The sequence below is a fragment of the Callospermophilus lateralis genome, chromosome 15, assembly GCF_048772815.1.
Source record: "Callospermophilus lateralis isolate mCalLat2 chromosome 15, mCalLat2.hap1, whole genome shotgun sequence".
Lineage (NCBI taxonomy): Eukaryota > Metazoa > Chordata > Mammalia > Rodentia > Sciuridae > Callospermophilus > Callospermophilus lateralis.
Window position 1 is genome coordinate 83,277,063 of NC_135319.1, and position 23,339 is coordinate 83,300,401.

The following is a 23,339-nucleotide window of genomic DNA, read 5'->3' on the forward strand; positions in this document are numbered from 1 at the left end:
GCACCACATAAAAAATAAATAAACAAAATAAGGTTATTTATAAAAAGTAAATAAAGGCTCTTAAAAACTAGTAAAAGACTAAAAAAGTTTTTACATCTTTACAAACATACCAAAAATACAGTTAATGTTTATAATGTATTAAGTAGAAACCCAGATGCTGGAAGACTTAAGTGAGGCATACGTATTCAAGCGTCTAGTATAGCTAGGCCGGTACAGTGGCACACACCTGTAATCCAAGCAACTCAGGAGGCTGAGGCAGGAGACCGCATATTTGAGACCAGCCTCAGCAACTCTGCAAGACCCTATCTCAAAATTAAAAATAAATAAATAAATAAATAAATACAAATTACTGGGGATGTAGCCCAGTGAAAAAGCACCCTGGTCAATCTTAGCACCCAAAACAAAACCAAAAAAATCCCAAACAACAAAAAGTCGTAAGAGTCTAGACCCTTTATATCCGCAATCCCCTCACACTTTTTAATTGTCAGGCATGATTTTTACATAGATGCTACCAAGGATTAGCCTAGTCAAGTTAAAATGTTCCCTATTTTTGGGCCCCAAATTAATGAAATTTTACTATAATTTTCAATAGAACACACATATTAGAAGGATGCAAATTTCTATTCTTCCATATCCAGATTAAAATTTAATCGAACAAGGCTAATGGCCTTTTAAATACATACACAGAACATAGAAATAAATCCTGAGTATATATGTACTTCTTATATCTTACTGAACTTAAAACCAAATTTCTTATTTCATGGTAGGCTAGAAAGTACAATTATGTAATAAACGACAATAAGAAAAAGCCACTTATCATATAGTCTAGTCTTTATTGAAAGACTTACTTTAACTGTGGTTTACAGCTTTGGCTTTAGTTGGCCAGTCATTTTAGCCTCTCACTGCCAGTAGACATAAAAACCAAATGGGAATGGCATGGGGGAAATACTGGTAGAGATAATTTAAGCAAAGAAGATGGCGGGCAGAAACACATCATCAAAATAAATCTTGAAATAATTTCGAAATAAGAAACATTGCATTGCATGCCAAAGAATCTCTGCTGCTGTTTTTAATGAACATAGGAAAGAAAAGACAACGATTCTTAGGCTCAAACTGGATTAAAATAGCACTGACTTCAATTTGTGTTAGAAAATAGTCTGTAAGCTTGACAGTTGCATTTTCTAAATGGTGCATCTTTCAGACAAGTAGTTTTATGCTTTAAAATTGTTTAATATGAAACAACTTCAATTAACTGATCATGAAATCATATTTTCATCCAGATTAAGATGGAGGACAATTCAGTCAGGTGCTTACCATGGCAATATAACTAGTCTGGATAATTTAATTAAGTCACAATATACAAACCAGGAAACATTACAGCCAAACTTAGCTGTTCATTATCTCTATAAGCCACTTAATTTACTGGCAGAGGAAAAAAAAAAAAAAAAAAAAAACCTGGAAGTTTAGTGGGCATTTATCAAGTTAAAAAAGTCTTTAGTTGTTCAAGTTTCATAAATATTCATGAACATTTTAACTCAGGAACATAATCGATGTGAATTCTTAAGTGTCTCCCTAAAAATATAAAGTAACTTTTCCAAAACAACATTCCCCCAAGATAGCATGAGCAAAAGAAACAAAGCTATATTTACTAATAAAAGTGCAAAAGATGAATATGGTGGTTAAAACTAAGGTATTTTAAAAATTTTGGCTCAAGGATGAACTTCAGACCCTGTGTATTTTTATGCTGAATATACACTTGGCTATATTTTTAAATGGGAAAAGGAAGAAAGTAATACCAAAATAATTGTGGTCATCAATATATAAAATCATCATTATTTTAAAGTTAATTATAAGACCTCAAAGGTTTAAAAAATGGCAATTTGTGAATGCCAGTTACATCATACTACTTAACTGTAAAAGGCTATTTTCTCAATTGCCCAGACCAACATTTGAATACATTGCCAAAACATGTGCACCCCCTAGCTGTCACAATTTGAACACGTAAGATTTTGTCCATTTTACATTCCTGTTTTATAGAAATTTGAGGCAGATTTTATCCACATAGACTGAAAAATACCTTGAAACAAAACCTCAACCTTTTCTGCATCTTTCCAGTTGATTCATTTACAAACTGCACACATACAGCTCAAGCCTCTATCCAGGCTTGTTATCCCATGCACACTCCCCACAAGAAAAAAAAATTAATCAAAAATAAAAGTCACAACTTTGTGTACTATTTAAACTGAATATCCAATTATAAATTGGTACATCAAACTGTCTAAATAAGATGTTTTAGCAATCTTGTTAAAAAAATTCTTGGGCAAAATATATCTAATTTTTAAAAACATCCCAAGATTTTTAAAAAACACTTGTGCTATACAACTTATAGGAACCTTGAAATTGTTTTACAGGTTTTAATCAAGGTATTTACATACCAAATAATGTATAAGCAAAGAACAAAAATCTAATTTCCAATGACATTTTAGAATGTACTAATCCATCAAAGATTCATATTGAATTAAAATTAAGGCCTTTTCTGTGTAATAATTTGTGTCATTTTAATTTTACATAGATAGCCAACCTTGGAAATGTCAGTCTTTAACATTCTTATCAATCCACTGCATTCAATGCAGTGGAGTATGTTAAGTGTTACTTCAAATAATTACATTGCTGCTACTTCTATGTTGAAGCATGCTTTTTAAACACTGTATTCAATATTTACAATGTATATCATTTAAACTTCATGTAAAAGCACAAGTATGACTGTCTGACTTTAATACAAACACCATACTTGGAATTTCTCCCCAAAATGAAATGTAATATACTACAGTTTTAATAACACTTTCTGAAGTTTTAAAAATATGTCTTAATGTGGACCAACCAACATTTGCTCAAGGAACTCAGACAACACTGTTCCTTATTTAGGTTGTAAAATTTCAGTCTGGCTTCAGTTGCTTTTAGGCATAAAGTAAATATTCCTCCAAAGCGACTCCAAAATCATGCATTTCTTCTGAATATCACACTTTTTTCTGCTGACTTCAAATGTGGTCCACCTCAGGGTAGGGGAGGGGAGTATCAGGATTCAGGATGAACTTATGTGATTCCCAGTTTTTCAAGATCCTCCCTTTTTTGCTCGTTTAAAAACACAGTGAGTTAAAATACTGAACAATAAGATAAAAATGGAATAGTATCTAAGAATCAAAATGTATTTACCCATTTCTCTTATTATATCAAAATTTGTAGTCAGAATTGTCTTTATTGACTTTATTTTAGTTTTTGTACACAAAGAAAAATCATGTTCATATCCATCATGAACAAAAACTTAAAAAGGCAGAACTAGAAGACATGTGTCCTTCACCAAAGCAAAGCTGTGCTAAAGGTTCCAAACATTTCAATTTTTAAAATAAATATTTTCATTTTCCGATGTCTACTTTCATGTCTTCAGAGTGTCACAGGAAATCGAAGCCTATCATGAATTACAATTTTGTTTAGAGTCCCAGCTCACTGTGTTTGGTAACTTGCCATACCATATCCAGCTTGGTTAGGAGGAGGTATTACAGGGGGAGGAGCTTGTCCTTGGGGAGGCTGAGCACCAAATCCACCCATCCAAGCAGCAGAAGGTGATTGACTTGGAAGAAAAAAAAAAAATCTTCAGCAAACACAAGACAAAAAAAAAAAAAAAAAAAAAAAAAAATCATCTATACATTTATAGAAAAATTAAGCAGTCCAATCACAGAATAAACAACTAGAAGAAATCAACAACCTACATTAAATAGATCAAAGAAATAAATGCTACATGTAGAGGCTGGGGTTGTGGCTCAGTGGTAGCTTGCTCACCTAGCATGCATGAGGCACTGGGTTCAATCCTCAGCACCACATAAATGTAAAATAAAGATATCGTGTCTACCTAAAACTATAAAATAAATATTTAAAATAAATAAATAAATGCTACATGTATAGAATGTACATCCCACTGTTTAAGTTGTTAGGACACCATAATTAAGCATGTCTCGCAAGAGTGATTTTTTAAAAAATGCATACATGATCTATGAATTTATAAGAAAATTTAAAAACTCAAGTTCAAGTTGGAAAGAGTCTCAAAAGAAGGAACCAGTAAAAGTAAAAGTCTGGGCTGGCCTGGGGGAAAAACTTGGGAGAACCAACCCACTCTATCAACAACAATAAAAAGTAAGGTATTTTATATCACATAATTTTAAGGATTTCTCATACATGCCAAATGGCATAAAATCATCAAACTTCCAAATTTATCTAGAAAAAAATCTTTTATACATACACAAATAGACAAATAAAAGGATCATTGGAAATGTTAAGTCAAATTTTACCATTTGCTTACAAAGACAGGTTACACTAATAGGTTACCCTAACCTCCCTTTCTATCTAGGTAAAGAGAAGTAATTTTTTAACATTATAAATCACATTTCAGTACATTTATTTCTATGTTTATAATCCAGATACCTCAATGTACATAATTTAAATAGATCATCCCTAGGAAAACACATTTTTAAATTTCTTTTGTCAGAACTATATTCTGTGTCTACAATGGAAAACCCAAACAACTTACTCTACTCCAAATCCTTGTTGATTCCATGGTTGTCCATACACTCCATAAGGCGGTACTTGCCACCCATTTGCCATATACTGTCCATACTGTTGTGGGTTTCCATATACTTGGCTCCACTGGCCCCACTGACTATAATCGACCTAGAAAAAAGCAAATTATTGTTTTAAGAAACAAGTAAGAAACACCGTATTTGAAGAAAGAGTGGGAGACAAGGAAGAGAAAAACTAAGTAAGCACCCTTATGTGAATAGGACTCTGTTATTTATCATTGTCTAAGTTTATTGGGGTGGTGACACCTGTGAAAAGAAAGTATTAAGATTCAGTTAATACCGCAAAATCAATTTTGAAATAGCATTAATACAATCAACTGAAAGTAGATATATTTTATTTACTATTTATTTTAGTTTCCAAAGCTTGTATTGTAGATATATAAGATGGAACCTTAAAAAGTATTATGAAAAATCCAATTACCTGTTGGAAGTTTTTAGTCATATCAGGAGATTCTTTACCCCAATAGCATTTAACCACATGTCCTTCAATCGTAGTACCATTCACTGAAACAATGGCATGGGCTGCACTTTCATGGGTTGAAAATCTAAGAGAAAAAAAATAATCATGTTTGTCTTATTTTTTTTAAGAACTTTATACAGAAACTCATTAGTTCATTACTATAAATTGGTATTTCCCCTAAATTACATCATGTAGTTAGAAGTTCTATATTATAAAGCAATACTAAACTAAAAACCTGATTCCTAGACAGGGTTAAATAACACAAGTGTAGGAGTCAATCAAGTATAAGATTAATAATGATATTACAAGTAGACTATTACCTGACAAATGAATAGCCTTTCTCTGGAAAAACTCTTATTTCCATAATTTGTCCAAATGGTGAAAATGTTTGTCTCATAAGCTGATCTATAAAACATATGAATATAATATTTAGGGTTCTTATACATCATAAAATTCATACTAATAGGGCTGCGGTTGTGGCTCTGTGGTAGAACGCTTGCCTAGCATGCGTGAGGCACTGGGTTCAATTCTCAGCACCATGTATAAATAAATAAAATAAAGGTCCACTGATAACTAAAAAGTATTTTAAAAATTCATACTAATAACAATGAAGCCCCACAAAGAAAGTGACTAGGAAAGCAAACATTGTACCTGTTAACCCAGAAGCAATTCCTCCACAGTACACAGTACAATTTTTTGGACTTGACTGGTTTACTACATCTTCAAATCTCAACTGCTTAGTGTTATCTACATGCAGAAAGAAAAGAAAAATGCTGACTGCTATACAATGTTATAAAATTATTTTCTGGCCTGTGGGTATAGCTCAGAGCATTTGCCTAACGTGCAAAGTCCTGGGTTCAATGACTAGCACCACACATAGTCTTACTAATTATTTACATACTGTTAAGATATACCTCAGGAAGAAGAAAATATAATTTTTTCTCAATGTTATGATTTGATTGTAAAATCAGGTGGTTCACATCTCCACAAAATACATCAAATCTCAATTGTTTTTGATAATAAAATTCAAGACAAAATAAGTCTTCCCACACAATTTAAATATTAAGAAATTAAATCTTATATAGAAATAAGTGATTTGTGAATAATCCATATTCTTAACATATGTGATAGACATAGCTTACTTTCTTGTGTACTTTTAGGTGCTGGTGGTTTACGTGTGGCCCAATTGGTTCTGATTTGCCGGCCACCCAACCACTGACCTCCCATATGCACAATTGCATTTTCTGCATCCTATGGGGAAAAAAAAGAGAGAGAGAGAGAGACAGAGAGAGAAAGAGAGAGAGCAATCACAAACAAAATGGAATGGTATATAAGGCCAGCAATAAATAAAAGTTGGCATTGCTAGATTCACTAAATTTCAACAGTAAATGAACTCACTAAACAATTAACAAGAAAATAATTTGAACTTGAATTAATCATAAAGCTATTTTAATTTGTTGATTGCAGATTACGAAAATAGCATTTAATTTGATGTAAAGGAACATTTATCATAATTGAAATATGAAAAAATCATAATCCTAATGATTACCCAAAATTAAGGTTTAGTTCCTCAAATACACACATTTTAATAAAAACAAATCCCATAAGACAAAGTAATCAAATATCTTAATTTTATGGTTGATTTATAATGTAATATTTACTGAAGAAAATTTAAAAACACAAACATTACAGTCTAAATTGACTACCCCTCAAAATCTACAATGTATTCTATCAGTATGAGTTATGACTATGACATGAGATTTAAAATATTTTAAGATGGAAGACTTTTACGTTATGTCTTATAATGCTAAAAAATGTATCAACAAAAAATAAGTTTAGGGTGAAGGATTATAGCTCAGCGGTACAATGCCTGACTATTACGCAAGCCATGAGTTCAACTCCTAGCACCACAAAAAAAAAAAGTTTAGGTTATCCAAATCAGTATGAACCTGAGATTAATCTATGCAAAGATAGAATATAACTGGTAATTTTATCATACCCCTTCAATAAAATGTAGGTAATTTAAGTTGTTGAAACTGAACTAAACTATTTTATTATTGAATGTTATAATAAATGCAAATGCTTAGGTACTTTGGTACATCATCTTTCTTAAAAAAAGTCATACAAAAAAAATCAAGAAAAATTGCTTAAATTTTCAGTTATAGAACTGCTGTCATCAATAACATACCAGTTATAAAAGTATGGATAATTTCAAAGAAAGAATGAAAACTGAGATCATGATTAAGACTGAATATAATCTGGGTACAATAGCGCACGCCTGGAAACCCTGGGACTGGGGAGAATCACCAAATTTAAGGCTGGTCTCAGCAACTCAGTGAGACCCTCACCAACACTGAGAGCCTGACCCAAAATAAAAATTAAAAAAGACCTGGGTTCAATCCCCAGGACACCCCGCATCCCCCACACCTTGACAAAAAAATAAGACTCAATATAATTTACTTTCCCCCTCCAAATTTCCATATTAGTTCACTTGTCCTAGTCTTAGGCTTGATTTATAACACATTTTACCTTCATTAATGCACAAGTGCAAGTTTAATAATTGTCCTTAGAGTGTAATCACCCTATCTCAGCTATTTACTTTCAGGTTTATGAAAGAATGAATTATATTCTACTATTAACACACAAAAAAATTTATGTTGGGGTTGGATTTGTAGTTAATATCCAAGCACTTTCAAATTTCAGTTACTATGTATTAACTAGTGATTAAATCTAGAATTAAAGAATTTAAACTGGGTGCTGGGGTTTGGCTCAGTGGTAGCGTGCCAGCCTAGCATACAGGAGGGCACTGGGTTCGAACCTTAGCATCACATAAAAATAAATAAAGTTATGTCCCTCTACTGCTAAAAATATTTTTTAAAAAAAATTTAAATTGAGTTGAAAGAACGTACCAGTTTGTTATAAAAAGATACAAAACCATAGCCTTTGGATTTTCCAGTTGCCATGTCTTTAACTACCCGGGCATCCCTGTGAAAAGAAGCACAGCTAAATGAGGGAAGTAAGAGTCATCCTCAAAATAAAAACTAAAAGGAACCACACACACTGTATTGTGAGCATTTTTTAAAATAAAATTCCAGTTAGCCCTAATTAACTACAGCCATTCCTGAACTCTCCCTAATGCTTCTTTACCTGTTAGAAAAAAGCAGTAGGACAAAAACATGTAATAAACATGCAACCTAATCAAATAGCCTGTGCTTTCTAAACTAAATGCTCAAATTTGAAGCTTAATAGGAACAATAGTTTCCTTTTCTAATATTCTATTTGCTAGTGTCCTCTAAGATTTACTGATTCTATAAATTACTGTAACAATGCTAACTACTTTACCATGCAATCTCTAAATAGTTAAATGTCTTCTGCCTAGTGATACAAAATATATGAAATATTAAAAAATTGAAAAAGAGGAAAAAATAGGAATTAAAAAGGCATACATGGCCTGTTAACAGATTTCTTTATTTTTCTTGGTCAATTCTCTATCATCATTTTGGAGTTTGGGCAGCTGTAAATTTTGAAAAATTGACATTTTCAGAAATTTAAGAAAGGAGAATAAAAAACTAACAACAATGCTAAGCACACCAGTACGAAAACAACAAATTTACACAGAAATTTTAGTGAGTAAGTTAAAATGATTGGAAATATAGAACTCCACTGAATATAGAATGTTAAAATGTAAATACTAAAATATGTATATATAAATAATGTATAATAAGAATAAATAGAAATGAGAAAAAAAATCTACAACTGAGTTCCAGTGTGCACAGTTCCTTGCAGTTAGCCTTCAAGATCCTGTCCATTCTTATGAGCAATTCTGCAAAATAACCAGAATGCTATTACTTTTAATTGTGACTTGGACTTTAGAAAACTGCAGGTCTCAGGTATAAATAAAGATTGAAAAACAGCAACCTATTATTTTTATACTGATTTTTAAAACAGTACTACTTACCACATTTAGATTAAAAAGCAAAGCAAATATCAAAATAGAAAATTAAGAATTAAATCTTTCCTTCAAATAAATTAAATCTACAGAACAACAAATTATACAAAGAAAAAAGTTGTTGTTCTTAATTGAAACACGTTTCTGTAAAGTAGTACTAAAACGTTTAATTTACATCTACAGGAAATATATCAAATACACTGATTTTAATTAGAAAGACAAACGGTGATAAATACTTTATACAACTTATAACCATTTTTAATTTTCCAATACACTTGATCAAGTAACAGTAAAATTTGAGCATAAATTTTGTTAAAAATCAAACCATATTTGTCCCCTTACTAGCAGAATCAAATATCACTAACAAAAAACATCTATTAATTAGTCCCACATTATAATTCAGACATGAAACATTAATACTGTAATAGTACTACTTTTTACTTATACCTAAGATATCAAAACACATTTATCATCACATTTAAACATGAACATTTTCAATTTTACCACAATATACCCAAAGATTTAACTACTTCCCCCACTTATCAATTCCTACAATAAAAAAGTGTAACACAGTATAATCACATTTGCTTTCTGTTAACCCATTTTTCTTAACCACCAAGTTTTGAAAACATTTGACAAAAAGTTGGACTTTGTAAGTTTTACCACCTAAACATGTGCTTCAAAGATAACAAACAGAATCACTTAAATTTTTAAAACATATTATACACAGGATTATATGAAAACAAGACCCCAAAACATTGAAATGACAGCAACATTTGCAACAACATCTACTCAAAAAACAAAACCAAAAAAAGAAAATCAAAAAGCAAAAGAAAAGTACACTAACTAGAGAAAGAAAATCTTATTTCCAATACAAGTTAATCATATACAATTTTGCCTATCACTGTTGAGTGTAGTACTGATTATGATACTTACGATATTTTACCAAAGGGGGCAAATGCTGATTTGATATCTTCTGTTGTAATTTCTGGACTCAAATCCCCAACAAATACATGGAAGTGATCTGAAATCAGAGCATTTGGTAATCAAATACTTAAGAAGTCAGCTACTAAACCTTTTTTAGGCAACACTAAGGAGGAAAAAAACCCTAGTTAAGCTGGTAATGCTGCCAGGAAAATTTCAGAACTCTTCCACAGTAAACGCAGCAGGAGTACTTACTGGAAGTATCTTTTTTCTGGCTACTTGGTGTTGTTGCCCAGTTTACTTTGACCTCCTAAAAATAAAGATTATATTTAATACAATTATTAAGCATGTCATTATGCATTTATAACACTTACCACTTAATAAACCATTTATCAAGCGGATTATTTTTGTAAAAGCACTAGGCTGAATAAAGCAAAACCATCAATCAGCAGTTCAATATCTGTTTAAAAACTTGCTAAGAAAGAATATAAACATGCAAATATATGTACTCATAAGGCGTCACCATTCTATTACCTTACCTTTCCCAAAATTTTTCTCCCATTCATAGCAGCTAATGCAGCAGCTGCATCTCTGTGTTCATAAAATTCCACAAAGCAATATGGGTCATTGCTTGTATGCTGCAAAACAGAAAATCCAACAGAAGAGTTGACCCTTCTGCTATCGGGTTGCTGAGAAGAAAATCCAGGAAAAAACATTACTGATAGCTAGGAATGTACGAAGTGAGATTGCAAAAGCTTATGAAAGCCTAACGCTTAAAAAAAAAAAAAAAAAAAGATTTACAGCTAAACCTCACTTTGTGCCTCACAGCACTGCTGTACTCAAATAGAAAGCAGTATGGAATCATAACCTTGAGAATTAATCTAAAATATAGAATTCTAGTGAAGTATGTTAAATATGAAATAGATTAGGCCAAACCAAACCTCAAACTCAGATTTGATGAGGATCACTCTTTATCATTGCTCTCCTCTTCCAAAAATTATTTTGAAATGAATATATTCTACTCATGTATCATAATCTTTCCAAAACTGTATTCCAGTACTATAAAAAGATACAGAATTGAACTAACTTTATAAGCTTTATTTCCTGATCAAAACCAGGACTGGTACCACAAATAATAAGTGTTTTTGTATTACTACTGAGTCTGGATTATATGTATTCCTTTTCTGGATAAGAATAACAATAGAAAAATGCAATCCTTCAAAATAGTCTAATGTACTGGAGATTCTATATACTTTGAATGTGGTCTTCCAAAGTCCAAAAAATACACTAGCGAACTAGAAAATAACTGCTAAAAATGTGACTGAATAAAATATTCCAATAGTCCAGGAGAGTAATGGGGTATACTCAGTGGTAGTGTACTTGCCTAGCATGTACCAGGCTCTGAATTTGACCCCCATACTGCAAAAAAAAAAAAAAAAAAGTGGTGGTGAGGAGAATCCAGGATAAAGCTATATATATTCTGTCATCACAAAAACATCAATATATAAAAATCTTTGTTAAATATATGCTTGATAGTAGTTGGCAAATACATATTTATAAAGAGGGTGAGAAAGTAGTGCTAACAACAAAAATAAATTTTTATAACATGCAGTCTATAGCACAACTATACAAATTTTTTTTTAATATAAGATTAAAAACATTCACTCTTAAATGTGAAATGCCCTAAAAATATATTTAAAATGTGAAATTGTGGGCTGACCTACAAGGAATAAAAATACCAGATAAAATAAAGACCTTTAAAACAACCACTGTTTATCATTCCAGGAAAGTTTTAGAAGAAAAATCCCAAATAAGATGTCTACGGGATGGGGTTGTAGATTGGTGGTAGAGTGCTCACCTAGCATGTGTGAGGCCCTGGGTTCAATCCTCAGCAACACATATAAATAAATAAATAAGTAAAAATTAGAAAAAAATAAGATGTCTAAACAATAGTGACAAAGCAACCAGAGGCAATTTTTTTTAAACATTTATTTTTTAGTTGTAGGAGAACACAATACTTTTATTTTATTTTTATGTGGTGCTAAGGATTGAACCCAGTGCTTCATGCATGCTAGGCAAGCGCTCTTCCTCTGAGCCCAACCCCAGCACGCAGAGGTAATTTTTTGAGGCAAAAAAAAGTAGGATCATTATCACTGACAAGAAAACTATGGGCTCTCACACAAGATCTTACTGTCACAGACATGTGAACATTGTTCTTTAGAGGTAGAGAAAAGAAATGGGGGGAAAGACTCCAAATAGAAACACACACTTAAGTTCCTCTTGTGAAAAGAGTTAATATTTATCAGAAACATTTTCTGATGGATTTAAAAGTAAATTAAAAAATGAAAGTTGTGCTGGTCCATTTTTCCTTCTATTCCTCAGCCCTGATGGTCTCTAAAGAAAATACTTAATATTTCTGGCAAAATATATGCGGGTCCAATGGTAGAACTATGAAAAAAATCAAACAGGCTTTAAGAAACTAGTGTATTACATGCACACTAATATCAAATTTACTTAACTAGTAGTAAGCCAGATCCCTGTATGTATATACTGGACAACAAATGGCTCATGTCCTGGTCAGGACAGCAAGAAACTTCATCACACTACTCAGAACTATATGCATTTTAAAACTTTTTAATTTTTTACTTCTGGAATTTTCTATTTAATATTTTTGGACTGAGAATGACCACAGCCAAAACTGAGGGGGAAAAAAAAAATCACAGATAAGAGAAAAAACTGTACACACGTATTTAAATAGTCACATCACATATATGCTCGGATCATGCTGCATTTCATCTAAAGCTCAACTGATTTTTTAAAGTCAAATCCTAAGTGTCAGAGGTGTTAAAATTATTGAATGTTTGGGGCTGGGGATATAGCTCAGTTGGTAGAGTGCTTGCCTAGCATGCATAAGGCCCTGTGTTCAATCCCCAGCACCACCAAACACACACACACACACACTTAAATATATATATATATTTAATGTTTGTCTTAGAATCTAGAATAGATTTTATTTTATTATATAGGGAAAGCTAGAATCTATAATATCTACAGTTTAAAAAATCATAAAATTAAGGGGGAAAGAGATTTTTCATATACTGAAAAAAAATTATGAAAAGAAAATAAATGCCTAGATGAAGTATTCTGTATTATAGTCCATGCCCTTTACAAGCTTCCCATTTATACCACCACCACCAAGTGACACTCTAATCATCAGTTAGGTCCTTACCTTAATTAGTGTTGTCACCTATTTTTGTTGGATGACATAAATGTCAAGACAAAAATATGAGGTTTTATATTTACAAGTTCAAATCTAGGAGTTCTACAATATGGATAAAATTTCGAATTTCAAATCATTTCAACCCTCAAATGGCTATATATACATACAGAATTTTCAAAAATATTTTTAAAATATTTATCAAATGCTTCTCAAAATTTTTCTAGACTCTACTTTCTCATATCCCATTCTCCTAAATCCCCTCCTATAAGCTTCCAACCCAAGCATGTCACTGAGATTAACTCACCAATGACTGTCACCTCTATAACCCCTTTTCTGTTTTCATCTTGACTTCCAGACAGAATTCAAAATAGCTGACCACTACCTTCCTTCCTCTAAACATTCTCTTCTCTTCAACCTACCATACACTCAGTTTTCCTGATTCCTCAGTGGAGGATCTTTCCGAAGGTAGTTCTTCCTTAACTCAAAGTCGGAATGTAACTATAAATGCCGAGCTGTTCCAGGCTCCAGGGCTCAGACCTTAATCCTTTTACTCTTCTCTGTTATCAATTAGTCCCATAGATTCAAATACTGCTGCAAGCTTCAACACTGGTCTCTCCAGAGTTCCAAATTAGTTAATCCAACTGCCCATATACAGTGATCATTTAGATGTCTAATACATAAATTTAACACAACCAAAATAGAATGCTTAATTCCCACCAAACCCCATGCATTCTGTGCCCTGCTCAGTCATCCCCATTTTGGTAAACAGCGTTACCACCCACATAATCGTACTAACAAGAATCTTAGGGTCTTTCCTAATTTCTTCTTTTCCCTTATATCACAGCCAATCCAGTTCTATTGATTCTATCTTCAAAATATATTCCAAACTTTATCTTCCCCTATTTTTATCCATCACACTCTAAAGCACAAGAACCTATCACTTCTCACCTAGACTAGTAAACCCAGTTGGTTTCTTTCCTTCTTTTGCCTCCTACGATCCTTCTCTATACCATAGTGTCTACACAGAGTAATCTTAAAAATGCCAATCAGAGCACTTCATCCCCCTATTAAAACCCCTCCAAAGGTCTGCCACTGCAACTTAAACTCTGTCATGGCCCATACCGCCCTGTGTGACTCTGAATCCTGCTTACCTTATTAGATTCGTTTCCCACCACTTATCCTCCATCACTCACCAGACTGCAGCCATCTGGTTTTTGGTTCCATAAACACAACAAGCTTATTATCAACTCGAGGCTTTTTTTTTTTTTTTTAATAATATTTTTTTAGTTGTTGATAGACCTTTATTTTATTTATTTAAATTTGGTGCTGAGAATCGAACCTAGTGCCTCACACATGCCAGGCAAGTGTGCTACTGCTGAGCCACAGCACAGCCCCACCCCCAAACTCAAGGCCTTTTGTATTTGCTTTTCCTCTGCCTCCAGCTCTTACTATAGACAGGCACCATCTTGTTTGTTATTACTGTCTCAGCTCAAAGAGATGACATCTTCCCTCACCTACCTATCCTACATAGCACCAACCCTCCAATCATCACAGACTGTTTTATTCTCATCATGACTCTTATCCCTATTTGCCTGGGAACCTCCTTTCTCTGTCTCTCCATTATATGCCCAGTGCCTTGAAGAGTGCCTAGTGCAATGTAGACATTTTATTTATGAAAAGATGAATGAATAAAGTCAGGAAAGAAAGAAGGAAAATATACCAGCACAGACTAATAACTACAGTGAGTTAAGAAAGATCAAAAAACCAGTGCACTTTACAGGTTTTTAACAGTTCCCCATCTCAGGATAAAACACCAACTCCTTATTACAGCTTCTGATGTCTTACAACTAATTCCATTTTAAACTCCAACCATGCTACTATTGAATACAGGTTTCTAATAAAAAAACAGACTTGTATTTTCCCCCCTTTATCCTCTTATAAGCATTCCTGTTCTGTCTACCAGCCCAGACCAACATTCTTCTAACTAGAATTGCTTCTTCCCCAAATTCCTTTCTGGTCAGTTTCAATTATATTTTTAGGTTTCAGCCTGTATACTAGTATCTTCAAGAAGCCTCCCTGATTTCGAACCACACTGAATACATTATTATTTTATATTCTAAGTACCCGTTAACTTCTCTGTTTCCCTACTAAGCTGTGAAATACTAAAGAACTAGGAATTGTCTACTACTGTATCCTTTGTACTTACCACAGAATCTGGTACATAATAGTCAAAAAACATGTTGATGAACAAACAAAAAGACAGGAAGAAAAGAATAACTAAAATGTGAATCATTGGGTATCACTACAGTCAACTGAATCCAGCACATGCACATGCCCAGCCTCAACAAATTATTCTAACAATTTAAATGCCTAACTACTTAAGTTGTGTGATCATTAATATTTACTAAAAATGCACATGACACATGTTGCTTTACTATGCACATAATAACCTAATATTCTTTCACATACACCAATTCCTGAACTTTAAATGAATGCTACCTGAATTATTAACATTCTAATTGGAATTATACGATATACCATCAAGTTTTTCACCATTCTGAGATAAGCTGTTTACAAGCAAAATCACTTGGAGATAACTACATCACAAAGAATGACTGTTTTAGAATAATAGCACAGAAACTTTGCCCTTTCAAGACTCCATTCCAAGTCTCATTTACCAGCCAAATCAAATAAGTCACTGATCTCTCCACCAGAATAACCTGAGGCTTAAAATAAATTTTTTAAAATGATACTAATCAACCAATAAATTTCAAAATGTTCAACATCATACTAACTGAGAGCACATATAATTGGGAAGATCTTACCTCTGTTATCATTTTACAGCTTTTACAGGGTCCGATCTGACTGAATAACTGAAGAATAAGGACTTCTGTCACATCTCTGGAGAGGTTACCTACGTATCTGAATGAGAAAAAAATATATATATTATCAGCAATTTACCTTTAGCTCTGGCTCTGTGTTATTTAATTTATCACCATTTATTTCAACTTAACTTCTTGTGTCTTCAGTAAAAATTTCGAAGTAAGCCTGATCCTATCAAAGTAAGATTAACCCTTATTAAGGAAAACAATTGTTCCTTTCCCACTAAAATTCAAAGATGTTGTAAAGAACAAATCAATATGATCTTATATATGAATACTTATGCCCAAAGGCATATATATTATTCTATACCCTATATATCATTTTCTTATTCTAACCAGTCTCATGATAATGACAATTTCTATCAAAATAATTCATAGCATAGACATAATATGACAAATACTAAAACAACTGATCATAAAAAGTTATTAGAGATACAGTGGGTTTATTTAAAAATGCCAACCACGGCAATTACATGAACAAAGAACAGAGATGAATAAAGTAACAGCAAAACACATAAAGAATGGAGGAATTTTGTTTTGGTGTTGGCTAAATCAGACTGTTTGCAAATGGTATGTCTTCATTGCTTTGTTTTAGGAGCATAAGGTAAAATAAGATTTTTCTGGTCAAAAATGCATCTGAGATGGGTGTGAGGACACACGCCTGTAAAATCAGCTGCTCAGGAGGCTTAGGGAGGAAGAGCGAAAGTTCAAGGCCAGCTCCGGCAACTTAGCAAGACCCTGTGTCAAAATAAAATAAAAAGAGCTGGGGATGTAGCTCAATGGTAGAGCATTTGCCTAGCATGCACAAACCCCTGGGTTTAATCCCCAGTAATTACACACACACACACACAAATAAGTAAATAAAGCAGAATCAACAAAAAATACATTTTTATGCAGGTAACAAATAAAGCAAACATAAAAGACTTCTTTAGAAATTCAGAGAAAAATTGAGACCAATTCAGATATACTGTTGACTATAGATATTTAAATATTTGGGTTTCTTTTTCCCAGATTACAAATTGAACATATACATTTTGTATAAAATGTTTTTAAATAAAGAAAAATCACTTCTTTACCACCAAGAGATGCCACTTTGATTTATGTTTTGCACACTGATTTAATTATGTCAGTATACTGTCAAACGTTTGAATATTTCTGGTACTCAGCAAATAGTTCCTAAAACTTACATCTGTCATGAACAAACCTCATAAACTAAAAAGTACTTGTAAAATTTAACATAGTTTCTTCTGGAAGGTAAATGGATATAAGTTTTATTTTTCTAACCATAATATATAACATCTGGAAACTTGAGTACTGAGACCAAAAGAAGCTTTGCAACATAGTTGCCACATTAAATACATAACTGCTTTAAGATGGAATACACTAAAAGGGAAAAACAGATTTGAGAAAGCTAAGATTAAGAATTTCACCCTAGGGGCTGGGATTGTGGCTCAGTGGTAGAGTGCTCGCCTAGCACGGGGCAGGTTCGATCCTCAGCACCACATAAAAATAAATAAATAAATAAAGGCATTGTGTTGTGTCCATCTACACCTAAAAAAATAAATATTAAAAAAAAAAAAAGAATTTCACCCCAATGGGTACTAATAACTGTAGGACACATGTTCTAAAACTGAAATATAAGTCCTATATTACTTAAATAGAAGATCAAATCAGTTGACAAATTGGTTTTGGTCCAGTATGCCATTTTTTCCTTATTATTAAAAGTGTAGGCCAATGCAATGACTTATTTTTTCCACCAGTAGTGATAGATTAAAGAATTATGAGTTAGTCAGAGACAACTGCCTCCTTTTTTTTTTTTTTTTTTTTTTTAACTCACAGGGATTTGTGAGCCTGTATCCATGGAATAATTTTTTTTCCTTTTTTTTTAAACATGTATCTATAAGAAAAATGAACAAGTGATGCTAATATTCTAAATACTATGTTCATCTAACCTAAAGGGCTAGTTAACTTATTTCTAAAAGAGCTGGCCATGGTGACACATGCCTGTAACCTCAGCAACTCAGGAGGCTGAGGCAGAAGGATCACAAGTTCCAGGCCAGCCTCATCAACTTATAAGACCCCATCTCGAAATAAAAAAGCAAGAAAACTAAATTACAAAAACTAACATAAAAGGCCTTCCATAACAACATGTAGAACATCTTAATTTACCAGGATAAAAAAGAACATAATTCACTATATAATTTCCCCTAAATTTCACCCAAATTTCAGACTGCTTTTTCTTTTACTCAGAATTATATAATTCATGTATTTACATATGCCTTCATGCATAATACTTAATAGAGGCACAATTTGTAGCTTTTAAAACACTTTACTATACGCTTAAGTATCTTTACATTATCATGAAATAACCTGTCCTGAAATAAATACTAATAAAAATAAGACAAATTTCAATTGTTAACCTAGTAAGCATCATCTTTTGGTAGTTTACTGAAAATTTGTTTTTATTTTCAAATGACAGCCTCTATACTTCACTTTCTTTCTGCTTTGATTATGAAGTAGTCAACATATTATAAAGTTTCAAGTTTTTTTTAAATATATAATTCTACTTGAAGAAACTATACAAAATAATAAAACAAAATAAAAAAGACAAAAGATTTGAGTTCTTATAGTGAGAGGTCAATTCAAAAGAGAGAACAATTAAGAAATTCCAAAATGGTTTTTATCTCACTGAAAAAAAAAAAAAAAAAAAAAAAAAGCATACCTGACACTCTATTTTGTCTTCTAAGAACAGGAAATGAAGTATTAAAAACTGAAAATGATACCTTTATCCTAACATTAGGGTTAAAATCCCATTTGAGACCAGAGACTTGGCAGTTTCACAGTAGGCAGAAGTTCACACTGCCAAACTACTTCACATGTCCAACTGGGCAGAATTTTAAGTTAAAGAACATCATGACTTGCAGGAGACTAATGACAGTTTTCAACACTGAATGTGCTTTCTCTGCAAAGAGTAGCCCTACCAAGGCTAAAATTACCAGCAGTTTTACACAAAATACTATGGTCATATTTCCATAAAACTAACATTTTTGCTTTTGTTCTTGACAAGTTCCTATACAAGAGATTTTGCAACAATATCCTTTAATAGACAGTTAATGAATGTTCAATTTGTCAGTACTGTGGAAGGAGGTCAGAAGGAGGAAAGGTGCAGGTGGTACCATTGAATTGACCATCTATCTATAAGGGACACACACACACCCTCTTAAAAAAAAATACAGCAACAACAAAATCTATGATTAAATTGAATGAAGGGCTTGATTACAGGCACAATTTAGCCAAATCCATGGTATAGCTACTCAGTTTTATAACTAGATTTTATAGTATTTCCTTCTGCTGTGTTCTTAGATGTTCATATTATACTCTAAATCATAGATTTTCTATTTTTGAGTGAGTATCAGGAAGAACCAATAGCCTCAAAGGATGGCATTATATAACATGATTTATTATTATCCCAGAACCACAATTCCTATTGATTTTGGTGCATCAAATAGCTGAGTAAGATAAACTATAGTGTAACACTAATGTAACTTAGTGTCATACTGTAGATTCAGATATACCATGGATCAAATCACGGTACTATACAAATATACACAAGCCTGCAACTTATGTCCTAAAGGCTTGTCCACTTTCAAACACCAGTATTACACAGCATGATCTTGTTTATTTTTTAAGATCACAAGTTAGCCAATACATAATATCCAAAATAAATGTCAAATGAGAATGAAAAACATGAAAAAAACAGTCCTTTAAAGCAACTATATGACAAAAGAACTTGACATCAAAGCAATTCTATACCATTTAAATACCATCAAATAAATTAGTAATACTGTAGGTAATGAATATTTAAAGACCTACCTAGGCTATAAACACCATATTGTTTTCTGAAGATAGAACCATATGTCTTAGCTTGTGTGTGTCTGCAGGAAAAAAACCTCACTAGTAACACACAGGCATTTTAAGGAAAACAGGTTAAGATAAGTTTTGTTAAGAGTACATTTTTAAAAAACATAGTAGCCACTTGAAAAGCTCATCCATAGATCACAAGGCAAAACATAGGATCTCCATAAACTAACAAAACCAAACCTTACTAGATAACAACCTCTAAAATCATGTTCAGTTTCCATTATATTATTTGTATCTAAAAGAGCCCTTTCAGAAATATATAAAACGTATACTTTTTAAAAATTATTATGCATTAATTTTATTAAATGCTGGCAAAAATCTGAATTGTGAAACATTTGATTTTATCTCAAGATTTTACATTTGAAGGTTTTTATATATATATATATACACACACACAAATCAACTGCACAAGGTATGACAATAATGTCTGTCTATAATTTAAATCAATCAGGACTATTAAAAAGGGACTTAAAACTGATTTAATGAGAGAAATATAATCATTGTAAAATGTTTATTAAATACCTCTTACGTTCCCAGCAGTGAACTAAGTGCTTAAGGGGCAAGACCTAGGAAGATGTAGCAGCCCTTATCTTAAACAATAAAAACCTTCCCATGGAGGAAAAGTGGGAGAAGGAAAAAGGAAGAATAAAGGAGAGTTGTAAACATGTACTACATTGAGAAATAACAGAGATTAGATTTTTATTTACTCCTATGTATACATGTCACATTTTTAGATAAATATAATAAACACAGACAACTTAAGTATGTTTCAGAGAAAGGACAAGAGACTGGAAAAGGTAGTGGTAGGAAGTAACAAAGAATTAGCTTATTAGACTACTGGAGAAGGTACAATAGAAATGAAAACAAGGCAGATGCATAGATAACTATATGAATGAAAGATACTGGAAAAGTACATTATTTAGAAGGACAAAACCAGGAATTCCTCTTCTTGGGAACAAATGATACAATTAAATGAGACATTAACCATAAGAAATTACCAATTATTCAATAGTTATTATGATGCGATGATGACATTTCAGATACAATATAACTGATATCTTCCTTAAATACATGATAGCCCCTAAATCTAACTTTCCCAGATGTTAACTACCAAGCTTTGGCTTCAACAGATGTTGAGGACAAATTTCAAGTTTGTCCTAATTCTTTTTCTGGGAAGATGGGCAAAAAATGGAAGACAACACAAAAAAGTTCTACTGAGCAAGCCTTTCATTCAGGTAGTAGATGTGCTTAAATTGGCCTTAAATTCCCAAAACAGGATGACAAGTACTTCAGAGTAAGACACTAAAAGAAATAGGAACAAAAAGAAAATACAGGCGAAAAAAAAAAAAAAATCAAGTTTGAACACAGAAGTCTACCCTCTTTAGGGAGTGTATACTTTTTTTGGTAGGAGTGAAGTTTTGAGAAGCTAATCAACCTCCTGAGTGTCCATCTACCTTCATCTATTCCCCAAAAAGTACTTTCCCCAGCAGATAACCCAGCCAAGTGAACTCTGATCATATCAATATCAGGCACAGGCAAGGGAAACAAAGCAGAGATTGGACTCCTTGTAACTCAGGGTAGGAGAACTGGGCCTCAGAGGCTGGGAATGCCAAAGGTGCGCAATTTAAACACTGAATTAGAAATAACTCAGACTAAAAATAAAAATTAAAAAAAAAAAGATACAAGAGAAGAAAAAGAGTGCCACGCTATTCAGAAAGAAATGTAATTGCTGAGTCATCACTCTTCATTGGAAAAGGAAGGAAAACTCGAATTAGGTGGTTGGAAGATGAAATCCATTCATTAGACTGGGCTTTGGGCAAAATGCAACAGCAAGACCAAAGAAGCGCCCCCAAAACACGCATCGTATAGCTAACGAAGACATTATTCTATCTGATTCTGAAGATTTCGACACACCAATTAGGAGGCGGCAACACCAAACAGCAAAAAAGAGTGTAACAACTGGTTGTCAGTTTGGCGTAGGGCGCGCTCAAAGTAAACTTCGCTCTCCGAGAAGGGAGCGATGCTGCGGCGGCCAGAGGCATTCCGCCTGCACTTCAAAAGTAGCGGGCGCTGGGCGGGTGTTTCTGACAGCGTGGGCGGGGGCACGTGGGGCAGAAAGAGACAAGGGGCTCCCGCGGCTGAAGAGTGTCTGGCTTCCTCCGAAAGCCGAGTTCGGGCAAAGAGCCGGGGGCGCCTCAAACCCGGGACGAGGAGGGCGTGAGCGCTAATTCCTCCGGGCCCGCAAGGGATGCAGCGACGGTCCCACCCCCAGTCCCACCCCCACCAGGCCCAGCCCCCGTGGGGACCGGCAGCTCCCGGCCCAGCCCAGGGCCCCCAAGCACAGGGGGAGCAGAAGCTCTCTCGGGCCTGACAGCCTCAGCGGATGCAGAAGCCAGGCCTAGGAAAGGTGCGCGAAGAAGGGCGCGAGAGGAAAAGGTTGGGACAAGCCTCAGACCCCAGGAAGTGACTGCGTTTGGGGGCAGGGAGGGCTTCCTTCCCTAGGAAAAGGGGACAGATGAGGAATGCACTTAGCGTCCACGCCGCCCCAGCCAGGGAGCCGCCGAGAGTCCCGGCTTCGGCCCCCTGTCTCCTGCTCCCTCCCTTAGCGTCCCGCGGTGCCAGGGCCTCTAGGCTCCCGGCACCCCCGGTCTCGGGTACTCACAGAGTCCGGGGCTGTCCGTCGTCTTCCATCATGGTGGGTGCGACGGAGCGATCCCGGGACAAGGGGGAGGGCAGGGTTGGGGAGGGGAGGGGGTGGGGAGGAAGGGGAGGGGGGCTCCGGGCACCGGCTGGGGACAGAGGAAAAGGCACCGAACCCTGCTCTAGGGCTTTCTCCCCCCAGCCCGCTCCGGACACTGCGCTCCAACCAGGAGGAGCAGAAGGAGGAGGAGGATGAACAAAATGGCCGCCGCCACCAGCCAGGCAGGAAACGGGGCAGGGCGCAGGCGCGGCCCGCCAGGTCACCGCTCAGGCCAGCCGCGACGGCCTGCCCCGGGAGAGCTGAGGGGGGCAGAAAGCCAGGCCGCGGAGCAAGCCCTGTGCCGGTTCACGACGACCCCGTTGTCGCCGAGAGCCTGTCTGCTGGCCGTCCGACCAAACCCCAGCCAGTTCCAGCAGAGATCGGGCAAAAAGAGAAACGTCGTGAAGTGAAGTCTCTGGGAATCGCGGTCCTGGGAAGGAGCGAGGGAAGCACTTTCCAGGAGACTTCTGGGAACTGTAGTCCGAAGAAGACCCCGCGCCGCGCCGGACGCGCAGGAGAGACTTCTGGGTAGTGTAGTCGTACGTGAGGGCGTGCGGCCACCAGGAAGTCGGCGTGCCGAGAGGGGAGGGAAGAGAACAAGCGACGGTAAAA

At 34.6% G+C, this 23,339-nt stretch overlaps 1 protein-coding gene across 5 annotated transcripts; it reads right to left on the minus strand.

Moving 5' to 3' along the window:
- Positions 1–813: 813 nt before the first annotated feature.
- Positions 814–23,174, minus strand: Tial1 (TIA1 cytotoxic granule associated RNA binding protein like 1). 5 transcript variants are annotated; one of them, XM_076834186.1, is made up of 12 exons: positions 22,650–23,171; positions 16,010–16,106; positions 10,504–10,602; positions 10,220–10,274; positions 9,977–10,064; positions 8,001–8,076; positions 6,234–6,342; positions 5,743–5,838; positions 5,412–5,496; positions 5,053–5,176; positions 4,583–4,722; positions 814–3,628 (listed from the first exon to the last, which is right to left on the minus strand). In XM_076834186.1, exons 1-12 carry the CDS (start codon positions 22,679–22,681, stop codon positions 3,502–3,504), a joined length of 1,128 nt encoding a protein of 375 aa, XP_076690301.1. In that variant the 5' UTR covers positions 22,682–23,171; the 3' UTR covers positions 814–3,501. The 5 variants fall into 5 exon arrangements, with proteins under 5 accessions (XP_076690301.1, XP_076690300.1, XP_076690307.1 ...); XM_076834185.1 differs by having other exon boundaries at positions 10,504–10,653; XM_076834191.1 differs by lacking the exon at positions 814–3,628 and adding an exon at positions 4,819–4,877 and having other exon boundaries at positions 4,635–4,722; positions 10,504–10,653; positions 22,650–23,174.
- Between the last annotated feature and the right edge of the window lie 165 nt (positions 23,175–23,339).